Source organism: Colletes latitarsis, chromosome 12 (genome assembly GCF_051014445.1).
Source record: "Colletes latitarsis isolate SP2378_abdomen chromosome 12, iyColLati1, whole genome shotgun sequence".
Classification (NCBI taxonomy): Eukaryota; Metazoa; Arthropoda; class Insecta; order Hymenoptera; family Colletidae; genus Colletes; species Colletes latitarsis.
The window spans coordinates 23,651,517-23,673,484 of NC_135145.1; the positions used below are offsets into that span (position 1 = coordinate 23,651,517).

Genomic DNA, 21,968 nt, shown 5'->3' on the forward strand with positions numbered 1-21,968 from the left:
CTAAAATTATTCTATCCTATACCATTTTTAGAAGTAATTAAATGTTATACAACATTTAACTGTATAAAAATAGTAGAAAAACTACTATACTATCATGACAATTTACTGCTACGTGAGAACGTACCATTATGTATGCTATCAAATACTTGGGATTTAATTAGGCTTTCTAGCATATTTGTATTTATTATATGATCTGAATTTTTAATAAATTTCTATATATCCTTACAAACTCTTGAACATTAGAATTAATTAGAATCCCATAGGAAATTGAAGCAGGGTTTAGTGATTTTCTATTCACGGTTAGGATTCGTGTTATCGAGTGCACGTTAGAACTTAACAAATTAACGTTAATTGTATTATTGTTGAAATTAATCGATCAACGATTATGTAGGAGGTGTCTAGGAAAGTTTAGTTTGCTAGATTAGTGCTAGATTAGAGGGAAAATTTCCTCTGGACATCGGTCAAATATCTGGTAACACTGATTCCAGCAACGGCTGTCAGCTGTGTCTAGAGATAGCCGCAGGTGGGTCGAGCTGGGTTTTTAGGAGTTTATTTAAATAATTTGTGCAGCTAAGATGTTTATCAAACCGTTTAAAGTTAAGTCGAATAATCAATTAAAGGGAACAGAAAGGTTGGTACAAAGTAACTCCACGTGAAACGTTATAGAAAATATTGTCTCACATGTCAGACTATCAAACAATTAATTTTGCGTTTCTCAATACATTTTCAAATAGTTAATAAATATTTGAGATTACTTATGACATGGACAAAGTGATATACGTATGTATTTTGTATTTTTACGTCGCTGTTTTTTAGGAAAAAATTATGTCAAGAAATTTTGGCAGCATACCCGATGCTCTCAGAGGAAGAAACACAGCTATTAATTCCCAAAAAGGAGGCAATAAGTGTCATGAAAGTCATAACTTATGGTGGACAATTAGGGAAAGTTTACTGTGTTGCCAAAATACCTATGTTTTTTCAAATTGACTCTTTGCATCAAACACTATTGCCAACGATATATACCTTATGGCATCATCCAAATTTGTTGAGAGTTTTTACAACGGGTCTTCCAGTTGTACCTAAACTAGCAAGTGGTGCAGACTTGATGTTACCTGGAGTGATAATGAAAGAACCTATAACATTATACTCTTTTGGCAAATTACAGAAAGGTACTCCTGTTTCAGTAGATACAGAAGATAATAAGGTTTGTATCGGTTGTTTTCATAATTTGCAATAAGTCAATACAAGTGTATCTTTTTTACAAACAGGCATCGGTTGCTGTTGGCATTACCGCGCGTTCTAGCGAAGACATGTACATGTCGGGAGGCCACGGAAAATGCGTCGAAATTTTACACGTAATAGGCGATACGCTTTGTCAACTAGGAAAGCCACCTATCAGGCCAAATCTAGGGCCGCTAAATCTCGACGTGGATAATGAAAAATTAGAAAATATAGATCTAATCAATGAAAACAGTGACCAGCCTCTTGTAGAAGCAACAAACAATTTAGAAATTTGTAACGATAACATTCTAGAAACTGAATTTCTTACCGAGGTAATTTGCGATATAATTCGCGGAAATTGAGTCAACCGGTCAGTGCTAAAAAGTTGTTAATATTGTTCTTGATAGGAAAATGCGGAGGAAACCAGGACAGAAGAATCCGAGGAGGTGGAAAATACAATTGTTGAACAGTCTGAGGCAGTTGTAGATCCTGTGCAAGAAATGGATAACTTGTTAGAGTATTGCTTTTTAAAAGCATGCAAGAAGTCTGTGAAATCTAGCGATTTACCAATGTTAGTGTCCAATTTCTCGAAAAACCATTTATTGGCGGCATGTCCGCCCGATAGAAATATAGACATAAAAAAGTCACGATATAAAAAGTTATCCGTGTTCTTAGCTGAAATGAAAGCAAAGGGTGTTATTAATACTTCCGTCATAAAAGGAGTCGAAAGCATATTGTCTATTAAGGTAATATTCGTAGCTTTTAACTAATAGGAACCTGTTATTTACGATATATTAATAAATTCTTTGTTACAGTTTGATCATCCCCTATTAAAGGAGTTGGTCGTTTTAGAAGAACCTGCACCACCCTCCGATCCAGTTGTTTCGAACACAGCAGTCGTTTCCGAGTGTTACAGAGTGACAGCAGACGTAGTGCCAGTGTTATCGAAATTCAGATACGAGTGAGTATACGAAACCACGCTCGGGAGATATCTTTTTACCACGGTACAATAATTGCAGAGAGAATGATTTTCTGTGCAGAGCAGAAGTCGACAACCGTTACATCATATACCATTTTGCTCTATTGTATGATACATATTATGTACATTTTACTCCCATACGATGATTGCAGAAAAGGGGACGTAATGAAAAGAGCTGAGATCAGAAAATGTTTTACTGAATACGTGAAAGCGGAGAATCTACAAGACGGAAAGTAAGCAACACTCGACACACCGTGTTCCGCCATTTTCACGCACGACCGTTTAACCTATTTTGTTCGCAGGATATTGAAATTAAACCCGCAACTCGCAGGTATCATGAAGACTAAAGTGAATCAAGAAACTATAACAATGGAAGATGGAATAAATAAGTTTATCGGACGTATGACGCACATGCACGAGGTTACGTTAGCCGGAAATAAGCTATTGCACACCGGAAAACTCGAACCTATCGATATGAGAGTCACCGTTCGATCTGGCGGGAAAAAGGTACGATCGATATTAAGACTTGAATTCAAATAAGGAAACGAAGGAAGACATTCACAATTCTAGAATATGTTTTCCATTGAAGGTAACGCTGGTAAATAATTTGGAAACTTTCGGTATAAATTCCAAGGAGTTCAGCAAGGAATGCCAAAGTATTGGTGCAAGTGCAACAATTACGGACGAACCTGGAAAGAAAACTCCAAGCGTTCTCGTCCAAGGAAATCAGATTTTATACGTGTATAAATTACTCACCGGTAAGTAATAAACTCGTATTCTATGCTAGATATGTTTAACTATGACGGATATATTTTTTACAGAAAAATACCAAATCAAAAAGACTTACATAAGGGGTTTAGAATTTGCACCGAAGAAGCAAGGCTCTCAGAAAAGATAAAGTGGTGTTTAAATGGAAATGGAGAATTAAATTTTGCTCGAGATCGATGCTGTTCTTTCTCGATTCCGATTTAGTATAAAATGAACGAGGATTCAAGAGAAAGAGCTTCTCGCACTATGCAATTAAGGAATCTCCGTTGTAAAGGCTGTATCTGCAAAATAAAACAGAATAAAACAAAATACGAAAACGTTATTTCATTTTTTTTTGGACAATGTTTGCAAACGGAAAATACGAAATTGTATCGTGGGTCGACGAATAAATGAATTGTCATCGAAACTGCTTATTTATTTATGCTCGCCCCTTTGAATCTCAGAAGATGAGAAAAGAATCGATTATCAAAGTTTGTTAATATAATTTATTGTATATCGAGGTTTCAACATGGAAAAGTACAAATATTGCAATATAGGGCCCGCGAGCTCTCCTCGGGTGGGAGGGAGGGAGGGAGGGAGGAGGGTACAATTTCACAGGAAGGAGAGACAACGCATGTTAAGATATCTCGAGACTTTTTGTTTTCTTTTTTGTTCTGACAGGAATATGCGCTTGCTATGTTTCGAAACCGAGGGTTTATATGAGGTATTACAGATTTGATGCATTTCCTCTGGTCTTTCTTTCTTTTTTTTTTCTTTTTCATTTTATAGTTCTTCTTTCGTTTGCCTGACGATGGGGAAAATGTCGAAGATCGGCGAACGATCCGTCGAGATTTCTCTTGAGTAAAGGAAGGTTCCCTCCTCTCCACGGCCCCCGCATATATTTAATACTCGTTTTGTTCTTTTTTTTCTGCTAGCAGTACGCACGGGCGCGTCACGTTTAGACGTTTCTGATACGCGCGACGCGCACGTGCGTGTCGTGACAGTTATTACTCTTTTTTTTTTTTTATCATCTTCATCATCATCATTTTCATCATCATCATCATCATCATTATCATCATCATCATCATCATCATCATCATCATCATCGTTATCATCTTCACTTTCTGTTCCTTAACTAAATAGGCTGCCCTTGCAGTCGTGATCGCTCGATTAGAATCCCGCTTTCCCGCCCGATTCCGTCGACCGAAGAAACGACGCGTACGCGCAACAGTAACTTGACCCTTTCGATGCCAAGATACGAACACCGCTCGAAGGGTCAAGTTACTCGTTCATCCAATTCTCGATTGTGTCTGATAGGCGCTACATTCTCGATTGGCTCGACGTATCTGTGGGCGGATATGACTCGACAAACCGCGGATCTCGCGAATCGTTACTTCCTCCCGATCCGCGGAATGCTTAATTACATTAATTTTTTTTTAACCGTCTGCACTTTAATGCACGAAAATTGACGTTCACATCGACGGTCCATCGTTTCTTCCAACGAAACTGTCGACGGATCGCGGCCACAGAACAAAACCCGAAAGCACCCTCGAAGAACGTTTACTCCCCCGCTACACCCCCCTCTCCCGACCGTAAAATAAATAATCGCCAATGCTCGATCGTGATAAGACAATCGCGCCACGGCTGCATCGAGCGCCTTTATCTCACTCTCTCCCTCTCTCGCTATATTCTAAATCGTATCTTTTCTTCGAATTTTTTTCTTTTTTTTTTTTTGGGAACATATTGTGCCTACCGTTGTTGCCTGTTCATCATTCGGTTGTAATCACGACCGTATTCATCGCCCACAATCATCACCAAATCATCGTCATCCGTCGTTCTTCGCAATTTAATCACCGAAAAATTTCGTCATAATCATCACCTCTTTCTCTCTTTCTCCCTCTCGCTCTCTCTCTCTCTCTAGCCACTCATCCCTCGTTTTCTCGGGTTCATTCATGCTCGTTTTCTTGCTCTCTCTCTCGTTCACTCTCGTCATTCTCTCCTTCTTCCGTATTTTTCGCCTTCGGAATTTTCATAATTTTTTTTTTTTTCTTTTATGCAACACATAATGCGACTAGGTAGTACAGATTAATTAATAATTAATATCGTTAGTTATACAATAATAACGTATGACTAGACAATGCAAGATAATAATTATATCGTAAATAGTAATAATCATGGATCGCAATTTATATCAACAATTGTGATGGCGCGCACGTGTTCTCGAGAATGTTGTTTTTTTCATATTTTTTTTTTTTTTTAAATTATCGTTATGTGTGTGCCTCTGTGTGCGTGGATGGTCTCCCCTTTATTCTTTTTTTTTTTTTCTCCTGTGTATGTATGTTTGTACTTGTTGCGTGTGACTATAATGAGTTTTTACGTCGATTAGAGAGCCTCTTTTCGTTATGTCGCACGTTCCTCTATAATTTCTTTTTTTTTTCTCGGAGTTTGAACGCGCGAAAGTATGTCTTATTAATTTGTATTGCTCGTGCTGCGTATGTGTGTGTGTGGGTGTGTGTCATTTGCACCTTCGTGTAAATCCTCTCGACATATCCTTGACTCGTTGCCTCAAGATCGTGAACTCGTGTTTTAATAGCAATCAGTTTCACGCTGAAAGATATTGAGGCAACGACGAAGAATGTCCCGATGGAATATCGATATGGGAACTTGTTATTACGTGTCGTGATCGAAACGAGAAAAATTGCGTTTCTCCGTTAAAAATCGGTCCGCCTGGATTCGTGATATATTCTTTTTAGTTCGAACGAACCTCGGATTTCAATTGAAAATTCAAAACGTCGCCCGGCTTGGAAAGAAATCGATGTATCGATCCTCGAAAGTATAAGAAACATTTTCAAAACTTCGATTTCGATTGCGATTCGAGGTATCGATTTGAACTAACAAGTACGGATTTCGCGTATGTATGCGTGTACATGTATGCATGAACGTGTACATGGACATGTGTTATATGTGTGCATGTAGAGGAAGCTTCTTGCTCTGAACTACATATTAAAAATCGGTATCCCGATTAACCTCTTAAAAAGCACGCCCATATATGGTATATATAGTTGTTGTTGCACAACAATAGCCGTCGCGGTGTTTACGAGATGCTCGAAAATTTCACGTGAGAAATACATGTGTCGTAATGTAATGTAATGTAATACAATATAATGTAATATAATATAATATAATATAATATAATGTAATATAATGTAATATAATAATATAATGTAATATAATGTGTATATAGATATATCTAACTTCCACATAATACTTGAATGGATACCTATTTGTAGTTGCATAAATAATACGCGTAAGTAATTAATAATCATGCGATAAGTACACAGTAATATGGATAAATGACGATAATTAAATACAGATACACGTATATAGGTTAGATTTATTCCGCGGTTGCGCGCCTAGACGAATGTAAATAAAACCCGTGCTCGGCCCCGTAAGGTACTCGAAGAAAGTATACTCGCGAAACACTCGATAAAGAAATACCGATTTAACTCCGTTCGGGAGCGCTAGTCATTTGAGATTCTACTCTTTAAGAGGTTAAGTAATCTGCTGGCGCGACGTTTCCAACAGAATCGACCGATCCGTGAATCGATGGGTCGACGGACGTCGATGTATCGATTCACGATGGATCGATGGTAACAGTGATTACACGGTATCCTTCGCGGCGACGGCTCCCCGCGAAATTAGATCCTCGTAAAATAATTTCGTCGGGGCCACGCTGATGATCGGAGGTGCTCTTTGCTAAAGGTCTAACGTTACAAAGAAAGAAATTAAACGAAATGTATCTTTCCCTCGGCTATCGTCCACAGAAGCTCGAAAAGAAATCGTTCGATTTCTGCTTCGTCTTTCTCACGATCGTGTCTTTGCGTCGACCGGTCGCAACTGGCGCTCGATACAATCGATACAATCGATAAAATTGAGCGCCAGTCGCACCGTGGACGAATTTGTTAATCTAGTCAAACTGAAAACGGTCCGAAATCGATTTTCATTTTCTTTTCCGATATTAACGAGATAATAGAAACAGGAAGAAGCTCGGTTGTATCGAATTTGTTGGTCGATGCGTGAACCTTAGGCCTGCGTACGGTCAACAGTAGTAGTAGCCCGTGCATGATCAGACGCAGGCAAAACTTTCCTAACGGAGAAGAGACCTTTCCTTCTCCACGATGTTTCTTCTTTCGACGGCTCCGTTCGGACACGGACCAAATGTTCTCAGCAAAGAAAGACGACCCCCCTGCAAAGGGGTTTTCGCTTCTCCAAAAAATTTTTCTACTCCTCGTCGATCCTGGCTTTCCAATCCGCGGTCAGTCTTACTTTGTCTACCCACTTGTTTTTCCCCTTCGACCACCCTCTCTCCCACCCTAAATTTTGTTCGTTTAATTAATAAATAATCGCTATACTTTTTTTTTTTTTTTAAATCGTACGTCCTGTTTTTAATTATCCGATCTATCACGATTCTCGCGTGCGAATTTCGAAATTTCGAATAGTCTCTCCTCTCTGGCCGACGATAACGTCGTCGTTTATTTATTATCACTTATGATTTGTGCAGTCCCTCGTGCGGTATGTCCGTTGATAACGTTATTATGCACACAGAATGATCGTTCAGCGTTTGAACGTACGGTATAATTCGTGGAATCGTTTCCCGAGTGATTTACTGGAAGCATCGAAGCCTCGGGCGAGAATCAAACGAATTTAACCCCTTCGACGTCTCGTGTTTTCGTAGAAAAATTCGAGATACTTTTAAAAAAAGAGTTAAATTCTAAATCGTACATTCGCGTGGGATTCCCGCCCGATGCGATTCAGTCCCACGTACGCGTAATCGACCGAAAACAAACCGACAAAAGGTAAACCGAGATGTCTACGTTTCCAATCGAATATCAAAGTAAAAAGCCTCCGCGTTTCCTTTGTTCCATTTGATATTGATCACCGTTGTTTCCTATCATTTTTTTTTTTTAATAACTCTTCCGTCCATACTCTTTCCTTGTCTCGACGTCGATCGCACGTCTATCGCCTAGCGTAAATCGTTATCCTTATAGTAGCGTTTATAGTTTACCATTACCGTGTGACGTTCTTACGTTTTTTTTATTTTTCGTTTTATTTCCCCACGTTTAAATAGCGCCTTTATTTATCAGTTACAGTTAAATATCGCTATCAATACCGTATTAAAACCCGTCATAAAATACATTACTCTATTATAATCCGCGTTTTATTTTCTTTGTGTATTTTTTTTTTTTTTTTTATCGCCCCCTTATCGCGTCTACGACGTCCAACGTCCGCGTTTCTATCTCCTCTTCGACTATGGATTCCCACTATCTTTCGTTTTCGTTTCGTTCGTAACACGCTTCTATAATCAGACTTTTCTCTCGGTTCGTTACAATCAGCCTCGACGACGCAGGTGTACGCTCCTTTTCTCGATCGAAAATCTCACTCCTCCCCTCCTCTATTCTTCTCTCCATCGTCCTGATTCGTCGGCTCGATTAAAAATTACGAAGAAAATCTGTTCGTTCCCCCTTTTATTCCAGTCCAAATTCTTTCGTTTCTCCCTTCCTCTCTTTCGCTCGCCGGCGCTAAAACGCACCAATATTCAATTCGTTTTCATCCGAAGTCTAATTAAATAAGCAACACCAACGCCGATCGATCGTCGATAGAAAAGAACGCGATTCTTTAGTCTTTACGCTTCGAAGAGAAATGTTTCCATTCGCCTATGATTTTTTGGATTTCATTGGTTCGACTGTTGTTTCGAGAAATCGATCGTTTTTTCTCTCGACGATAAACGAACGCTGGCGTCTACCAAAATTGGTTCCAATAGTTTCCGTTTCCGGTCTCGCTCATCGATCTATCAATATAATATCGCGTATCACATTCTTAATTTACATGACGAGATATCGGACCACGCTAAACACGAGTCGAACGAAACGGAAGAGAAAGCATCGATCGATCGCGAATCGATTAGCGAGGATCGACCCGACCGACGAAAGAACCGAGATTTTCGAGATACGGTCGTGGTCGATCGGAACATCGATTGATCGATCGAAGCGCCACGGCGCGGCAGTCAGACGTAAATGAATCGAGAAGTCGCGAACGGAAGTATCGAATCGTGGTCGAAGCAACAAATCGGATGTTTCCTTAAGTTTAGAAAAATTCTTAATCGAGAAAACGTTAAGTTTCAGGGTAACGGATGAACCAATATGTAAACATATATGTGCTTTTCTCGCGTTCTCGTTCGTTCTTCTTCCCTTTCATTACGCTCTTTCTTTTAAATTTCTTATCTCTTTTTTTTTGTATTTTTTCCCTTTTCTTTTTCTTTTTTTTATTATCAGTATTATTTATTTTCGTTTAATTAGTACCCTCCGTTCGCTTACGTCTACGGTTGTTTCCCATTAAAGCTGTAAAACGTTTTCTAAAGACAATTCGTAACAGTCGGACAGATTGTTTCGCGTGATTTTGATCGTGATCCCGTTGGAAATCAGCGTCTCTCGTCGCCTCTCCTTTCTTCTATGCTTCGTCCGTCCATCCGGAAATAAAGGATCCGCGCGGTTTTTCGTTTTTATATTTCCATTTATTTCTTCTTCTTCTCTCTTTTTTTTTTATTTCTTCGTATCATTCTCTTCTCTCGCTGTTTCCGTTCGACGAACGACAAAAATTGTATTGCACTGCCTTTCATCCTGGGTGATAATAACTCTTCACTTTTTTTTTTTTTATGAACACTTATAACACATACAACGTTATAATATCGTAATGGTAAAATCTCTGGTATTATAATAGTAATTACGGAATCACCGAGACAACCGCGAGCGCGGAGATCTATCCGAGTCCGTCGATCCTTTCGGGGGATCTCCCCTTTATAATCTTAATACTGTCGACGAATAAACTTTCATACGATTCCCTATAGAAATGCCCCGGATCCTTTCAATAGGAAAGGATTAAATTTGTCTTTTGGCGATGGCTCCGTTCGAGATCGATAATCAGATACGCGTATAATATAATATACGATTTATCGCGAACTTTTGTACCTCGAGGGCCTGAGCGTCCTGGAATGTGGAGAAATTCGACGATTCTCGTCTACCTTATCAGAAACGTTTCTCGATCTTTGCAGGAAAGATTCAAGAACGCGTTCTTTCACCGCGACAGTCGCCATTTTTAACCCGTTCACTGCCTCAAACTTCTTCAATACCTTTATCAGGCTATATTAACACTAGAACTATGCGTGTTTGTTTGTAGCAAAGGAATTAATAGATAGATAATGCGATGGAAATGTTTATTTATTCCCTCGTAGAACGGTTCACTTTAAAGGATCTAGTCAAGTAACATTTTTATAATTTTAATTCTGACCATTAGTTCTAGTGTTAATTCCATTTTACAAGAAAAACAAAATGTCTACCGCGTGGAGTTCGAATTGGCATGAAACGGGTCAAAAAGACGCAGAACAAAGATCCGCGTCGCGAGCGAAGAAAGACAAAAGGGTTTTGAAGCGTCGAAACGAGCAGCTCGGAATGGAAAAAGTCGTAGACGAGAACAGGAAGTCTTATATTCCGCGCGAGAGCCCTCGTACTCGGATGGAATGTATCTTCGATATTACGAGATCATCGAGATCTAGCAAGCACCTCTCTTGAAACGCCTTCCTTCCTACTTCCGCTTCGCGTCGATCGTCCTAATTGCGCATTATCGACAGCACTCGACCCTCTAATCGTCGCTGTTTCCGTTACAAAAACGTGTCCACGGAGGAAAGAGACACCAGCCTGGAAGAAATTATAGTCTATTTAGAATTACACTCTAAGCGAAAGTTACTTCTTCCTGGAGGATCGATCTAGAAATCGAAACTTCGAACCGATCTTTCTTTCCCCGTTCTAATTTTAATTCGATTTTTCTTTTTTTTTTTAAATATGCAACGCGTTAGTCGAATTCGAGAAGTATCGAGGTTAGAGGGTCGATAAGTCGCGGAGCAACGAGTTCGATTGTCTCCGGATTCTAGATCGTACGCGACGACGACGCCGATCGCGTTCGTCGCCGTCTTTTAAATAATTTATACATCGCGTTTCGGTATGAGCAATTGATTGCCGACAGTCTTTCCGTCTCTCGATCGCGTCAACTCGCTAAAAATATCGATTGAAAGAAATCCCACCGCCCCAAACCCCGTCCCCCGGTCAACGAAGCGTTTTTTCTCGGCAAAATATAAATTATTTAAACGACCCGTTCGCTCAAAACACGGATGGAACTTCCGGTCGACTCGCGTTTCCCCTTCCAAATATAGTTCTTCCGCCAATTATTCGATAACCCCTTCTACCCCGCCGATTCTTACAATCGAAAATGGCGACCATCTCTTTTCAGGCAACCGGAAGAGAAGGAAAAACGCTGGACTCTGACGTCAGAGCACGAGACGAATGAACGAACCGTTCTCGAAAGAAATTTCGCACCCCAGCCCCGAGGAGGGCTCGATTCGCTCCTCGAGGGTTGAATCGAGTCGCTGCTCGAGCGCGAATATATATATAAAAAAAAGAAAAGGGAAACGGAAGTGGTCTCGTTTCCGACTGGAGAAAGCGCTAGATAGGGTTTCGAGTCTTTTTCACGGGGCACGGAAAGTTCGACGCTTTTAGAGAAATGATTGATCATCGACGAAGGTTTCGCGAGTCGAAATTCTCGAAACGAAAAACGCGCGACGACGAAAAGGAAACGAAACGGAAGAAGCCCCCCACGAAGCACCGTGAAACTCACACCGCGTGTCCAGGAAATAAACCAATTCCCCGGGACACCCTTTTAATATCCTGGGGGGCTGTTTCTCGAGCAGCCCCACCCCCCCCCCAAATTCCCAAAATATTGAATCGTTTTTTTAAACATCCCCGCACAGGTTTCTCGCCCCTCTTGTTTCCCTCGCTTTTCCTCGTTTTTTTTTTTCTGAGTTTTGAATAAATTTTACATGTGCTTTGTGTATCGTCTCGATGCTTATATGTGTGTGTGTGTGTGTGTGTGTGTGTGTGTGTGTGTGTGTGTGTGTGTGTGTTTTCGTCGCATATTCAGACAACATTCGCCTTTGCTTCTCTCTCTCTGTCTCTCTCTCGTACTCTCGCATGCAGCATCGCGCGTACTCTACTCGTTCTTCTCGTTCACGCACATCTTATTTTTTTTTCTTTTTTTTCTTTTTATTTATTATTCGTTTCTCTTCCTTGTATTCTGTATGTTTGTTCTGTCTGTTTTTTTGTTTTGTTTTGTTTTCATCTTTAGTATCACTATAGAGTTATCGTAATTAAATATTTATACACCCATTGACAAACTAGCTACAACGTTTTTTTTGTCGTTTAAATACAGTTCCATAGATATCAATTAATTTAATTAATTAATAGTTATTATAATAAGTTTACGATAATTAATAATTAGAATAATCAAAACATGTACAGAAGATTATAGATTATCTTTTTCTTCCCCTCTGCCCCATCTTTCCCCTCCCTTGTTTCTCTCCGTCTCACCCCCACCCCTTTCTTTCCACACACGTCGTTCCCCTCTGTATCCCCCCCACCCCCACGCACCTCCCCTTTCGCCATTTTTTTTTTTTTGTAATTTTTTTCGTCTTTTGTTATAGAGTAGTTTATCAGTTTTTGTTGATCGTTGTGTTTTACTCGCCTCGGAGTAAATTTCTCGAGTACTTTTTTTTTTTTCTTTTAAGTTATTTTCTACCCCTTTCTTTTCTTTTTATTTTTCCCCCATACCCCTCTCACAGTCTCTCGTGCTCACTCACGCGATCAGTCTCTCTCGTTCTCTTTAGTCTTTGTTCGCTCGTCAGGAATCTCTCAACTTTCTCCCTTTCTCGCCCTGTTAATTAGTTAGCTTAGTATATAAATACTTTTCATCTTTTTCTTAGTTAGGCCTACGGTGAGCTAGAGCTGCTTTTGCTGCCGCGACAGTGTCTCTCTCTCTCTCTTTGACTTGCGTTTAAAATAATTTCCATCCTCCCGCACCCGGATAACTGCACTCCTCTCGCCAATTCCCATTTGTTCCTCCCTTCCACTCGCTATCCTCTCACTCACTCATACGTTTCCCCCCTCCCCCACCCGCTCTTTGGTTTTCTGCTCGCCGGAGGATCGAGTACACCGCCTTTACGATCGAAGAAACGGCTACCCCTAACCCAAGAAAGAAAAGACGGACAGCCTCTCTCTTCGAGCGACCATTCTTTTCTCTTACGAAGAAAACAAACCTCCAGAAAGATCGAAGACATCGAAATCGCGATAACCGGAGGATACATCGAAGAAGAAACCGACGAAACGTACCAAAGAGATTCCTAAAGGCGGTATACCGAAAGGAGCGTGGAAAAAAAGAAAAGAAAAAAAGTACACACGCGTATGCAAAATGTCCCGTAGCCTATTTCTCGTCTTCCTCCCCGACTCGCGGAGTCGTTAACGACGCGCTAAAATATTGGCGACGAGGATCGAGAGTCCTCTCGACCCGGATTATCCTAAACGCTAGTTCTAACGCTCTTGCTCGACTCTCTAAGTCCACCGATAAAACGTAAACGACGATCCTCGAGGATCTCTGGCGCCCTGGAAGTTTAGGGGCAGAGTATCGCGATCGTTGCTAATTATCTTTGCCTAAAGTCTCAGTCTCTGCGGTATGCGTGTCGCTTCGGTACAAATTGGAAGAGGATTTTTTTACCCTTTTTGTTCTGGTTTCACGGCTCGCGGCCATCGGAGATCGTTAATATCGTTTCCTGTCGTTGTCTGTCGCAAACATCGTCGATCAAAGATGGCCGACTGTGGGACGAAACGAAACGACGAACCGTCGACGACCACGAGCTGCACGACGACTGTGAGCGACGCGGACAGCGCGATTGTGCGTTGCGTTTCGTAACTAGCGCGATCCTGGCGGGGAATTCGAACCGGTTGCAACCCTAGAAGGTTCTCGTTGGCCCTTTGTTGTGTGTTTCCTCCTTCAGAGTCATCGACGATGAGCACTCGTGATCGTCGTCGTCGTCGTAGCGATGCAACTAACGATTACTTGAAAATACAATGCACATAATGTAATATCTAATAGCCATATTTGGTAATATAGGTTTATAAGTTTAGATGTTACCCATCTCTCAGTTCTCTCTTTCTTTCTTGCTCACACTCTTCTAGCTTCTCACAGACTCCTCTCGATCACTCATCTTTACAGGGAATTCCCCGGAAAGAACGGGACAGGGCGCGTGCTAAATCAGCGGGAACGTGTGGCTCTTGCTCTCCAACCGTATTGTGCGTTTAGGGTTTCCGTTTACTGTGCGCGAAACTGAGCAGCTCCTCTCGAAAGAGGAGAAGAAACAACGCTAGAATTGTGTCTCATCCCCTTTCGAATCTTCCACAGAGATATTCCTCCACAGCCTCCTACGACCTTCAACGTAGTTCGTAAGTTCACCGTGGCGCCATATTCTCGTCTCAAAATGGCGGCGTTTTCGATAGTCTTGTCCTCCAGCGTCGCGAGCCTTCCGTCTTCGCTGGTTCGTTGTCAGTTTTCGTTTAAATGTTAAGTTAAACGTCGACTGGCACCGGAAAGGTTCGATTCTTCCGGTACTTGGCGAGATACACACCCAATTGCAACGAATTATAACGTAATTGTAATTGGATTGTACGAACCGTGCGATCAGAAGGCCCGGGCGAATCGTTCGAGTATATACACCCACGCACACACGCGTGTCGTTTATCTTACTAGTCAGTCTGAGTAACGAGGAATGTCGGGAAGAAGATATCGGGGATGGAGAAATATGTAGATGCACCGTGGTGGATGACTGTCGGATGGGTGGGCCGTTGGTGGCAACTGAAACAAGTAATCGAAATAAAACGAACGACGTATTCGAACCAAACACAAATCAGTTTAATCCTTAAATAAAACATAATTTTTTGTTATGTTATATAATAATTAAATAAATAAATAAATAATCGGTAGTAGTAGTAATAGTAGTAGTAGTAGTAATAGTAATAATAGCAAGTAGTGGTGGTGGTGATAGTTATAGTAAGTAATGTTATATAGAGGGTGGTAAGAAAATAGCGATAGCGGATTGTTAAAAGTAAAATAGTGTAAGAATTTTTGTTCACTTTGTTGATGGTATGAGAGTAAGTAGTAATAAGGTGTTAAGGTTACACGTAGCTACTAGACGAGAGATACAAAAAATATATACGATCATAATTAATAGCAATGATAATAATAGTAATAATAATAATCATAATAATAATAATAATAATAATAATAATGGCGATGACGATGGTAATAATAATAATAATAATAATAACCAGAATAATAAATGTAATTAATATACTGATAGTAATTATGAGAAGGAGTAGATTAATTGTTTATAATAGTAAATGTAACTGCACGTGGTGTAAGAATCGCACCCTAAGTCACGGAGAAATTTTCTTACGCGCGATTCGCCCTTCGTTCCACAAAATTCCAATACTCGACTTCCGGTTTCCCATCGCCCAATAAAACGTCCATCTCGACCCTCTCTCAAGAGCGAAGGGCGGATCGTTTCGATCGAATCTTTTCTCCGCGTCGCCTCTACGCCAATGCATGCCGCGACGCCACTGCATCGTCGGACAGTGTATAATAATTTGCACTAATCATCGAGATCCTCTTCGCCCCGGCGCGAAACGAGTCCAACGACCGGGGTTCAAATAAATAAAATAAAAATCTTAGCTGATAGCATTTGTTGCTTGAGGTTCAAAATTACGTTTCATTGGGAAACCCGAATGCGGGCCTCTTCGCGCCGCCATTTTCACGTTTCACTTTTCACGGTCGCGCGAGGCCCGATTCCTCGTTCCCGGACTAGACACAAGAAGGTACACATAAATAGGACAACATATACACGCTACGCTTTCTTCTCTCTCACGTAAATATACTAAATCTAAGAGCTTAAGAAATTGTCGCTTTACTCGCGATTAAGTACTCACAAACCCGCGTTCGCTCGCGCTTCGCCGCAACGACGCGACACTCGCGCGCCACCGGTCAGAGATCGAACTACGACTCCTCGCGCGGAGATTTCAAAACGCCAAGAATTCGTTGGTCTACATTTGCGTTAAGCCGATTCGTCCAGGGGACATTCCAGAGTATAACAGGGTTGCAATTAACGAAATTAAATTGGCGTTAATTTGTCCCGTACCAAAGTTTTCAAAATCCAATGATTTTTACAAGAAAAAACTTGCGTGTACTTATCAAATACACGATAGTTTTTATATTAAGTTGCCGTTTAAAATTCTCCAAGCTTTGTTCCGGATCTTTTAGTCGTTGGGATTCGCGCGAGCGACACCGGTTTCGCTTACCTTACGCATCGTACCGCCTAAATCGCGCCTTCTTATCGATCCTGTCTGATTAACCTTAATACTCTAAAAAGATCTGTCGTTTTTTTCTTGTGGAGAGTTGTTTACTCGCGTTTAGCGGCGTACAGCGCCTCTTTGCACGTAGACTAGACACGCGTTGCGACGATCGATGGGATCTCGTTTGTCTCTCGATCTGTATCACATTGACCGTGCACCGTCTCGAGCGTGTACGATGATAATATTGCAAGCACATCTCGTTATCGAATATCGTTTTGTACGTTAGACTTGTTTTTTTTTTTATTTTTTTATCTTTTTTTTTATCTTTATATTTTTAAAAAGAAAAGAAGCGAACGAACCGTTCGGCGTTTATAAAAATTGGAGTATTTCGGCCGCGAAACGGCGGTTCCCTTTTATCCCTGTCGCGCAAGCGCGTTCCTTTTTTTTTAAATAAAAGGCGCCAACGAGGCTCCTACGAAACGGTGCACACTCGAAGGGACTATTTTTGAGAAAAAGCTCCGGTAAAATCAGACTGCGCGCTCGAGAATGCACTTTGTACTATAGCTAACACATCTCGCCTATACGTAAAGAAAACTAAAGAAAAACAAATAATGAAAATAAGGTCCTCGCGTTTGACCAACGCGACCAGCTGCGGATCTCTTTGGACAGAACCGACAGAGAAGTACAAGAGCTTGACTAGCAACGAAAAGTACAGCTGCGTTTTACGTAACGAACGACGTAAAAACTCGGGTCGAGCGTCTCGATGTCCTCGTTTATTATCGCGGGATCTATCGAGATCTCTCGTATGCACGTGAGCCCCTAAAAAGTATCTTCTTAAATAGCGTACGATAATATACTTCGTCTTTCCGGTACTCGTCGACGTCTTAAATTCAACTACGGATTTTAGATACGGATGATTAAGATTTAAGTACGTTTATCGTTCTCCCTTTAAATTTTTCTTTGGTTTCGTAAGTCGTGCGCGAGAGAACTACTTCGCTGATCGATCGATCGATCGATCTTGTCCCCGTCCCGTTCTCGCTCACGGCCTGTCCATCCTTTCTTTCGCATCAAACTCGATCCACATCGTCCATTTTCGACACGGAACGTTCACAGACGCGATAAGATCCAGTTCAAACGCGTTCAAACACATTCGAACAATGTGCAATTTTCATTTCCCTTCCTCTTTGTTTATACTGTGAAATAGAAATATCGTTTCTACGTAGACTGATGATGTTTGACCCGGTTTGCCTCGTGGACGTTCCGTGTTTGAGTGGACAATACAAGTCAACCTTCGCTCTCGTCCTTTTTCCCCGAAACTACAACCACCCACTCGCTCTTTTAGTCCACCATTTTAAACGCGAGATGCCTCGTTTAGAATTGTCTCAACCCCTGAACGCTCGTTTGTTTCAGTTTGGCCGCTTATCCTTGTACATCGAATGAACAAACCAGTGATACTTTAGTTCAGTCTTGGTTCTTATAGTGCCTTGTCGTCTACTTTAGAGATTGATTATTCCTTCGCGCCGTCAGGCATGTGCTATTATTCTTTTTAATAATCGAGAACCTAAAACTGTGTTGCCCTGTTATAAAATATATCGTACACGATTTTTAACCGTGGTTATATTTTCTATTTCTCTCTTCCTCCCGTTAAAAATACGTGGACCACCCGAAACTGCAGAATGTACGTTCCCACAACCTCAGAAGACGAATGATCTGTGCGTGTCAGGAAACCTTGAAATGAATCCGAGCGTTAAGGGGTTGCAGCCACGTCCTCGAAACGCGGGACCGTGGCTTTGATGAGATCACTGCGAAGGGAATTCGATCGGAAAGGCGTGGAAAGCCACGTTCCCGCGCAGTTCTCGACCTCCAACGATCCTCCGCTTCCGGTCGAGCCGAGGAACGTGGCTCGGAAGTTCGCAATTCCGGAACCTCGTCGATCGATGCTCGTTATTTCCGCGTCGAATTCCGTTTTTCATGCTCACAGCCTGACGTCGGTGACTCTTTGGTGTCGTGCAGGGGGGCGGAGGAGTAAAAGAAACGAGCACCGGAAGCCGCGACTCCGTGTCCTTTCTCGCGTGTCGCGCGCTCACCGGAGATCGTATCTTTCTCCGTCCACCCCCGTGTTCTACGCAGCCCTCGTGCTACTTTCATCGATCCTCGCCGGAAACTACCCCCCCTGTGCACCAGCGCACGTATTATTATACAAATACAGGGCGTTCCGTGGCGCGTGGGACTCTGCATAAAAAAAAAACAGTAAAAGAAACGTTCGTACAAACGTATGCACCTTTCTCCGATGCAGGAGTTCCTTAGTAACTGTTCTAGATGGCGCTTCTTCGTCCGAGGCGTTGGAGCTTCTCCTAGAAGAGGTTTCAGCAGAATTAGAATACAATTTCGTTCGCCACACGCTACGGAAGGGCCTGCAAAGCTACCGTGTGTCGAGCTGCCCGGAAAAAGAGAGGGACAACAGGGAGCAGAACGGAAAGAAAAAGTCAAGTTCCTCCACAGGTTGTCTTGCAGCCACGGTCTACGAGATCTACTTGCCCCGTCGGTTTCCTCTTCGACCCCCGAACTCTACCCCCTCTGCCACATACATACACACGCACACACGCAGCACGTAACCCATACTCACGCCTCTCTATCTCGCCATACACACACACGTGCACGTTTGCACATCGAACCTCTATCTCTCTCTCTCTCTCTCTCACCCCGTCTTATTTCTCACGGCTGAGCGTTCTGCGACATCGTAGCCGATCGACGTACAGGATCTCCTCGTCGTGGTCGTATCCTGGTCTAACGATACCGGTCCCGGTCCCGTACCTCGAGCCCCATCCGTCCTCGTCGATGCAGAATGGCAACCTGTTCTCGTCCGGCATATCGAGATCGTCGCAAGTTATCAAGTCGTTCAAGTACGCGTAATTTCGCGCCAATTGGTGCACCGTCCCCTTGGCGCGATAACGATTTAGTTGGTTCGGTTGGTGGTCCATCTTCTTACTGGAAGCATGCGCGATTGCCGCGAGCGCCTCGACGGTCCTCGGCGATGGCGTCGTGATCACAGCGATCGCGGCGGTCGCGGACGTCCCCGAGGCCGTGGCGGCGGTCGATGAAACGATCACGTCCGTGTTCGTGTTCGTATTCGTGTTCGTGTTCGTGTTCGTGTTCGTGTTCGTGGTCGTGTTCGTGGTCGTAGTTAGATCCGTGTTCGTGTTCGTGTTCGTGTTCGTGTTCGTGTCCGTGTTCGTGCTCGTGTTCGAACTCGAATTCGAACCCGTGTTCGCGTTCGTGGCTGTCGTTGCGTGGAGTTGTTTGCGTTGTTGTTGCTTGTCCTACGACGCCTTGCTCTTGGTCGTCTTGAAGCTGACTTGGAGTACCCGGTTACCGAGCGTGTAACCGTTCAGGCTCTGTATGGCGACCACCGCCTCGTCGTAGTTGGTCATCGTCACGAAACCGAATCCCTTGCACTTGTTCGTCTGCAGGTCGCGGATCACTTTGACCGACTGGACGGCGCCGAACGGACCGAACAACTGCCACAGCACGTTCTCCTCGGTCTCCGGGGCGAGATTGTAGACGAAGATGCACCAGCCGGAACCGTTCATCGCGTGTCCGGGCAGCATCGAGTTCGCCAATAGATCGCCTGTTAGCGGGCTATACCTGAAACAGTCGAAAACGTTCACCCATCGACGATTCGCGCCACTCAGGCCATCGATCCCCCGCCGTCGTTCCAAGCATTCCACCGAAAACGACGGTTTCGCTTTACGGCGATCTCAATTACGCGCGCAAAAACGACGGGAATCATGGGATCCATACATGTTCCTAATCTCCACATTTAACATCCATATCATTACATTTCTGAATCCGAATAGATTCCAAATAAAATAAAAATTTATATTTTAACTTCTACTCGATGTCAACCCCCGAAACACTAATAAGCAGATATTGAGATAAACGATTTTAGACAATTTCTTTCTTCAAAAGTCATCTATGTTTAATTATACATCTTTTGTTATAAATTAAATAAAAAGCGATAGTCTACGGCCAACAAAATGGCGACTGAACCCAGAAACATCGAGGTTCGCGTTGTCTTGCGAGACAGTAATTATTATTGAGAGGAGAGATGCTAACAAAAGTCGTGCAAGGGTTCAAACCATTTACACCTTGAATTATCGTAAAAAAATTAATAATAAAAAACATAGAAACGCTACTGCCTCGTTGGAGAAATAAAGTACAGAAAAGAAAAGATCGTCATGCAAGTCGCGAACGAGCAACTCCGTACGTGGGGGCTCGACGGGCTGAAATTTTAATTAATAAAGGGAAAACTGAAAGAAAACCCGGGGCGGTAAACATGCAACGTGGACGGTCGTTAATCGACATGCGGAAATTACGAACACTGAATACATCGACGGGTGTGTGGTGAACGTAGAGTATATTTACAGACGTAGAAAAAGTGTATCTACGTACCTGCTTGTGGTCACAGCCGCGTTAAAATAGGGTACATCTCAGTGAGTTTTCAGTATAGTGCCGGGGTGGTGACAGTAATTACGTACACATTCGTTACAAACGCTCGTTAGGAACCGCGACTTTCATACAAACACGCGCGTATATACACGCGTCGTCTTGGTCGGGGGTGGTTTTTCCTTAATGACGCGGGGACGAACTCAACCCCTAACAAGCGTCTCCTTTTCCTTCGTAAATTTCTTCGAAATAAAAGACATAAAAATATCGATTAATTACGATTTTTAGAAAAGAAAATTGCTCAGGGGTGGAGTTCTTCGCGCGACAATTACGAGAATTGGTATCCCTGAAAACAGAAATGGGCCAATTATCAAGATAAAGTAGAGTTCCGATTATCTGGCACCCATAGTTGTGTTTAATGAAAATAAAAAACAAATTTTCAAGAAAAATCGACAGGGGGTACCGTGGAGAAATTTTTCGAAATTAAAAAATTTTGAATCATTTTGAAAAAATTATTATTGGTTGCGGGGGTAAATTACAATCATTTTTGGTCATTACACATACCCCCGAAATCCTACTCAGCTTCGAGAAAAAAATTCCTTACCGAAAATCTCATTTCTGGCCAGAAATGTCTGCCCGAATTTTCATGCGAATCTTTAAAACGTCATAACTTCTGAACGGATTGGACGATTTTAATGTTTAAAAAAGCAAACTACGCGTATTTTGCTGGAGAATATGTACAAATCGCAAAAATATTCAAAAAGTTGGTCCTTGACCCCGAAAAATGAGAAAAACCTCATAAAAATGGTCCAATCTTTAAATGACCATAACTTCTGTAATAGTGAATATATTTTGATGAAATTTATTTGTGAAGTAGAGCTCATTGGTACCTACAAAAGAGTATTAGACAACTTTTCTGTAGGGCGTCAAATAAAATTACTAAAAATGAAAAAGGAATTTTTAAGGAAAATCGACAGGGGGTAGGTGCCTAAATTTTTCGGCGAAAAAAAAAATTTTAAATCGTTCTAAAAAAATTATTTTCAGTTGCAGGGGTCAATTACAATCATTTTTGGTCATTAGACATACCCCCGAAATACTACCCACTTTCGAGAAAAAAATTCGAGAAGTTGTGAAATTTTTCGACAAAATTAAAAAATTTCAAATCGATTTAAAAAAATTATTTTTAGTTGAAGGGGTCAATTACAATCATTTTTGGTCATTACACATACCCCCGAAATCCTACCCACTTTCGAGAAAAAAATTCGAGAAGTTGTGAAATTTTTCGACAAAATTAA

The 21,968-nt window shown here is 41.9% G+C and overlaps 2 protein-coding genes across 16 annotated transcripts in view; one reads left to right on the plus strand and one right to left on the minus strand.

Moving 5' to 3' along the window:
* Positions 1-307: 307 nt before the first annotated feature.
* Eif2d (eukaryotic translation initiation factor 2D) lies at positions 308-3,285 on the plus strand. Of its 2 annotated transcripts, none has more exons than XM_076779551.1 (9): positions 308-631; positions 817-1,204; positions 1,269-1,553; positions 1,629-1,967; positions 2,037-2,182; positions 2,353-2,433; positions 2,503-2,707; positions 2,790-2,958; positions 3,022-3,285. In XM_076779551.1, exons 1-9 carry the CDS (start codon positions 576-578, stop codon positions 3,096-3,098), a joined length of 1,746 nt encoding a protein of 581 aa, XP_076635666.1. In that variant the 5' UTR covers positions 308-575; the 3' UTR covers positions 3,099-3,285. The 2 variants fall into 2 exon arrangements, with proteins under 2 accessions (XP_076635666.1, XP_076635667.1); XM_076779552.1 differs by having other exon boundaries at positions 308-523.
* A 10,664-nt stretch (positions 3,286-13,949) lies between these two features.
* Positions 13,950-21,968, minus strand: part of LOC143348878 (ELAV-like protein 2) — a 44,192-nt gene continuing 36,173 nt past the window's right edge. For 11 of the 14 annotated variants that reach the window (XM_076779568.1, XM_076779567.1, XM_076779569.1 and 8 more), the window contains one exon: positions 13,950-19,872. In XM_076779568.1, the coding sequence (XP_076635683.1) occupies positions 19,548-19,872 (325 nt within the window). In that variant the 3' untranslated portion in view covers positions 13,950-19,547. The remainder of the gene's footprint in view (positions 19,873-21,968) is intronic. The other 3 variants (XM_076779572.1, XM_076779578.1, XM_076779575.1) reach the window with 1 other exon arrangement.